This window comes from Etheostoma spectabile, chromosome 14 (assembly GCF_008692095.1).
Source record: "Etheostoma spectabile isolate EspeVRDwgs_2016 chromosome 14, UIUC_Espe_1.0, whole genome shotgun sequence".
Lineage (NCBI taxonomy): Eukaryota > Metazoa > Chordata > Actinopteri > Perciformes > Percidae > Etheostoma > Etheostoma spectabile.
The window spans coordinates 2572912-2577899 of record NC_045746.1 but is presented as its reverse complement, the minus strand read 5'-3'; the positions used below and the strand labels follow the sequence as shown (position 1 = coordinate 2577899).

The following is a 4988-nucleotide window of genomic DNA, read 5'->3' as shown; positions in this document are numbered from 1 at the left end:
ACACACACACACACACACACACACACACACACACACACATTCAATATTAAACATTTCCTTTACTTAAATACTGTACTTTGGCACTTGACACAGTTTTGTCTTTTTATCTTTGATATGCATTCAATTTTGTTTAACCCATAATGGCAAAATTCTGTTTTTTTAATTATTTTGGTCGTCAAAGTGAATGTAGAATTTAAGTTAATATATTTAATTCAGTTATATATATTATCTTTAAATAGATGTAGCATTTGTTGTCAAGTTGATCAGGTTCACACTCAGCACCTCGCAGAGATCATATGTATATATTTTTTTAACGTCATCAGATAATTGCTGCCAGCTTCAACACAGAAACCATTTGGCAAGCTGTACGGCCAGTGAAAACAGTTCTTCTGTCCCTGCAAGTGATTCATTTGTTCCAGTCAAACCAGTTGACTCAGGTGCTCCACTTTTCCATTGAAGCCAAGCCTAGACGTTTAAACAGTGAATGTTCTTCATTGGTTGGTCTATTTATGATCTGATGCCATGAGGAATAAAATGGCCCTTCAGCGCTTGCTTCAGTTCTTGCATTCATTTCATAGAGAAATGCCAGCAAGCTTTATTCTTAGGCCTACAATATAGCAAAGACTTATTAGAGACATTGTTAGACTGAACAGTGCTTCACTTTATTGTCATTGTATTGTCGGGAATGTTGAGCTTCATGTACGTGTGAGACCCCTGTAATGCATGTTGTAGTTAGTGGTGGCTCCAGCATTAGAAGAAAAAGATGTTGAGTCAAGATATGAGAGGAAATGACTTGTGCCTTCGATGTCTTCATTCTGTAACTGATATGGTGTGGCTTTCTGTCTCAAACTTAAATATTAATTGTGCTTCGAAGAAAAGTGTTTGATAGGGGTATCACATGATGATAGCCATGCTCTTTTTGTTTGTAAATCCTTGATCTAACTAAAGAAACACCATCAAAATAGTTCTGAAAATGTACTTTTTAGGGCATTAGTATTTTATGACTGCTGCGACCTTTGATATTTTCTGAGAATATTACTGTATGTTTAGCATATCATTGTAACTCAGCCAGGACCTGGTTGCTTCGACACCCTTACTGTATTTTAACACCAGTCAGATCTGGAGGCATGGACATTTGTTTCACCACAGGAAACTCTGCAGGCATGCTTTCTTATCACAAGCATGTCACATAGAGAAGTATGGCTTCCACTCAACTACCTCTGAGGCCACTAGGGGGCGCTAGTCTAGAAAACCAAGGATGAGGAACAGTAACTGATTGTCTAACTGACTGAATGCTATGCATGACTCAATCTGCACGCTCTTTTCCCCTCTGTTTTTCGTCATGATGCCCAACCAACCATCCATTATTCACAGACTTGCTGTCGTTTGACATTCCAGCTCGTTGCCCTTTAACTGCTTTCTTAGGTATTGGAACTGTTGTTAACATGAAACTGATCAAAGCAATAAGCAAAATGCAAAAGCTTACAAAGTCTTCCAATTCAAATTGATTGTAGCTACTGGTTGATGAAATATTTAGTTTATCTTATTTTCTAATCTAATGCACACTTCTATTGATCTTTTAAGGAGATACAAAAATGTTTATCTGCTGAGGATAAAATTAGCTCACTTGACTAACTTATTAATTTATTTGTTTCAATAAAGCTATTTGGACTGTATGTTGCCTTCTTTTTTTCTCTAAACTACTCTGATTAATCAATACTGTGTGATGTGTGGTAGTTACAGAGTGATAGGCATCTATTGCAGCGGGTTAAAATTTAAAATATTTGGACATACCGAGGAATTTATGTTCATAGAATAATGACAATAGTTAATATTCAAAATATGGTTTAGGCAATCTATTTATTGTGAATGTGGTAGAATTAAAAACTTTCTATACCAAGATTTAAAAGTGAAAGATGAACCAAAATCACGATCTTATCTTATTATGTTCAATTGCCTTGTTGAGTTTACTAACATTTAGTGTAGCTAAAATGCTAACCACAAACTATTATTACTACACTCTGGGAGAACCAACAAAAGGCTCATCATGGTCTATGCTGTCAGGCAAAGAGTTATTGTAATGCTGTTTAAAACATATTATTGACATACTTTAATAGAACAAAAATAGAAATAAATCCTTCTCATTTGTTACTCAAACTTGGAAGTCATTGTGTACAACAGATTTCTGGCTATGGCAGTCTGAGCTCATATGTGTTTCTACATACACATGTCCCCCATCTGACAAGTTCTACACTTCACATTGTCACAATGTGAAGTTCCCTACACCGTAGCAGTGGTAAAACAAAGTCACGTGTCGTTTAAAGGGGTCGACAATCAAATAGGCAAACGTCTGCTCCTCTTCTTGTTTACCGGGGAAACATCGTCCAGACTCATCCTACAGAGGATTAACAATACAATATTTGCGTGTAAATAATGAGGACAATTCAAGTAAGCCTTTTAAATATGAGGACAGCTGTGAAATGTGCCACTCTTAATATAATCCTTTTTGACAATTTATTGGTTGGAGAGTCTGTGATCACCAATCTCTTTAAACATCTACAAAGCAGTGCAGTCATGATTAAACCTTAAGGGTTAAATCAATCAACTTGAGTTCAATTAGCAGAATAGTTAAACAAATGTTGGCCAGTAACACTGTTTGTGAACTGCATCAATGCAAGTACAGATGTTAAGTTAATACATAAATGTGTAAGCATTCCTCGTCTTACACAGTTACTTTGAATGATCAGCCAATTGCAAAACCAATTTAATCCAATTACATTTTGGCACTGTTAGGTGGCACAAATAGACATCCAACCAGTCACTTACATATGCACAGACTTTGAGGACTGTGGAGACAACACTGATCTTCTTAGTCTCTGGATCCTTCTGAACACTATGTGGTAAAGGGTAGAATTACAATGTTATTATTAGATCTGGATGTATTTATTAACCTGATCAATAATTGTTAAAGATGGTCACATTCTGCCTACTTGATCAGATCTTTGTAGATTTGCTTTGTCGTGCTGATGTACGGGTCGATGGTGTCTTCGTACTGACAGAGCTCTCCTCCCAAACACAGGTGCTTGAAGAGGCGAAACAGTAGCTCTCCTCGCTCTTCTCTCCCCACCACATAGTAGTGCTCAGAATCCTCCTCCTGCAACATCTAGAAGAACAGAGGGAGACTTGGTACAACTCCATGTCAAATGAAATACACCGAGACAGACGGGTTGATGAGAAAAGAAAGAGTAACCTGTCTGAGTTCATCATAGTCGGGGTAGACATCATGAAAGCATTTAACCACATGTCCAGAGGGCCTCAAGATCCCACAAGAGTAGATTGGGTCAAACAGCTCCATGGAGACTTTAGTGCATGGCACCAGCTCCACATCCACAGACACCACCAGCTTGTCTACATCAAACACACACAAAAACACACAAAAGTTAAAAAAAAAACCTTCCCCTGATATTTGACAGCAAATATTGTCAGATGACTGATTAGATCAATTTCCAACTATCAGTGATGAAAGGCTTTCTGTGGGGACATGACATACCAAGAGGCTCCCAGGCTCCGGCCTCCATCTTTCTCAGGCTGGATATCACTTTGGGATCTCTGAAGAAACACTGCATATTACAGAGGGACATCAATAGCATTCACACATGATTGAACACATGAAAACACTTTATCAGAACAGACAACCAGTAATTGTTGTATTGCAGCATTACATTCCTCTCGAACAAGACAAAGTTAAACACATCAATCACAGTGGGATTTAAAATTTATTTCAATTTGCCATATTTGTCTGTGGTTTAAATGTAATTTCAGACTGAGTAGATTATCATGATGGGTCTTACCAGTGCAAACCGTTCACTGTTATAAGGGTAAAAACTCTGGTCAAAGCTGTAAGACTGAGCCGAGATCCTCCCCAACATGGACCTGAAAATACCAGACACGTCCATTAGAACGTCATACAACCAGGAATAACCTACGGAAACCCCACTGACAGAAGGAGAAACATAGGTTTTCAGAGGTGTTCAGGTTAGCTAAATGTCATACGTCACCATTTCATCAACAGTTGTAAGACATTTCGGTCCTGTAGGAAGGAAGGCTTCTTGGAGGGAAGAGGAGTAAGAGAAAAAGTTTGGTCAAATGGGCATTTCTCTCCTGCCATGTTTTTACTTTTTCTTTGGTGGTTGTTGTTAGCCTTCAAAAAACAGTGACGACTCACTCGTGTGCACAAAGAAGTACCAGCGTTGTAGAAGTTCACAGGCCAATCAGTGACAGGAGTGCTCACTAACAGCCAATCAGCGTCTAGTCTGGACGGTTTGTGCCAGTTCCACGGAATGATCACGAAGTGGTTAGTCTCGCTGTTTCCTCCATCTCAGAAGATTCGTGTACTTGTTGCCTAGACAACGGACGCTGGTATCGGTCACCGCTTCTTGCAGACATTATTTTTCAGCAAGCTAACATTGACTTTATTGACTTACCTTTGAATTGTGCTTAGTTAGTGTCGTCTTTTTGTCCCGATAAGTTTATTTAACTCACTGTCAATTTACTAGGGTGAGTAAACGTTTACCTACAGTGGGACAGGCGACATGTCACCACAGCCACCAGAGAGCATCCTTGTCCTGCCTGAGAAACACACTGCTTTGGCTAGCTGCACTACTGTTTTATCTGAGTTGTTGTCTTATTTTCTCAGTCTGTTATACAGCAGGGTTTGTGTTATTATTATTATTATTATTGGTAGTAGTGGTAATAGTAGTATTAAAAATAATACTAATAATAATGTTAATTAAAATGTGAGTGGACAGGTAATTGTTAGATATCCTGGCAAGGTGTTTTGGAGGACAGTACTATAAAGGAAATCACATTTGATTCAAGAAAATGCTTACCAGTTCATTCTTGACTTTATAAAAAACTGTTTCTCAAGTTTGAATAGTTCATAAGAACAAGCAAGGAAGTGGACCCTGATTTAATATTATTTTGACAAA

At 38.1% G+C, this 4988-nt stretch overlaps 2 protein-coding genes across 3 annotated transcripts in view; one reads left to right on the top strand and one right to left on the bottom strand.

Moving 5' to 3' along the window:
• The window catches only part of kcnq4 (potassium voltage-gated channel subfamily Q member 4), a 51076-nt gene extending 49400 nt beyond the window's left edge, over positions 1-1676 (top strand). Inside the window, 1 exon segment of the mRNA XM_032536113.1 lies at positions 1-1676. This exon segment is cut by the window's left edge and continues 1806 nt beyond it. The gene's annotated coding sequence lies outside the window, so the exon portion shown is untranslated.
• cfap300 (cilia and flagella associated protein 300) overlaps positions 1-4373 on the bottom strand; it is a 14521-nt gene extending 10148 nt beyond the window's left edge. The window contains exons 1-7 of one of the 2 annotated variants that reach the window (XM_032536133.1): positions 4059-4373; positions 3852-3933; positions 3551-3620; positions 3251-3408; positions 2991-3163; positions 2827-2893; positions 2260-2395 (exon numbers count right to left, since the gene is read on the bottom strand). In XM_032536133.1, coding sequence (XP_032392024.1) covers positions 2264-2395; positions 2827-2893; positions 2991-3163; positions 3251-3408; positions 3551-3620; positions 3852-3933; positions 4059-4168 — 792 coding nt within the window. In that variant the 5' untranslated portion in view covers positions 4169-4373 and the 3' untranslated portion in view covers positions 2260-2263. Of the gene's footprint in view, positions 1-2081; positions 2396-2826; positions 2894-2990; positions 3164-3250; positions 3409-3550; positions 3621-3851; positions 3934-4058 lie in introns of those variants that run through there. The other variant, XM_032536132.1, reaches the window with a different exon arrangement.
• Between the last annotated feature and the right edge of the window lie 615 nt (positions 4374-4988).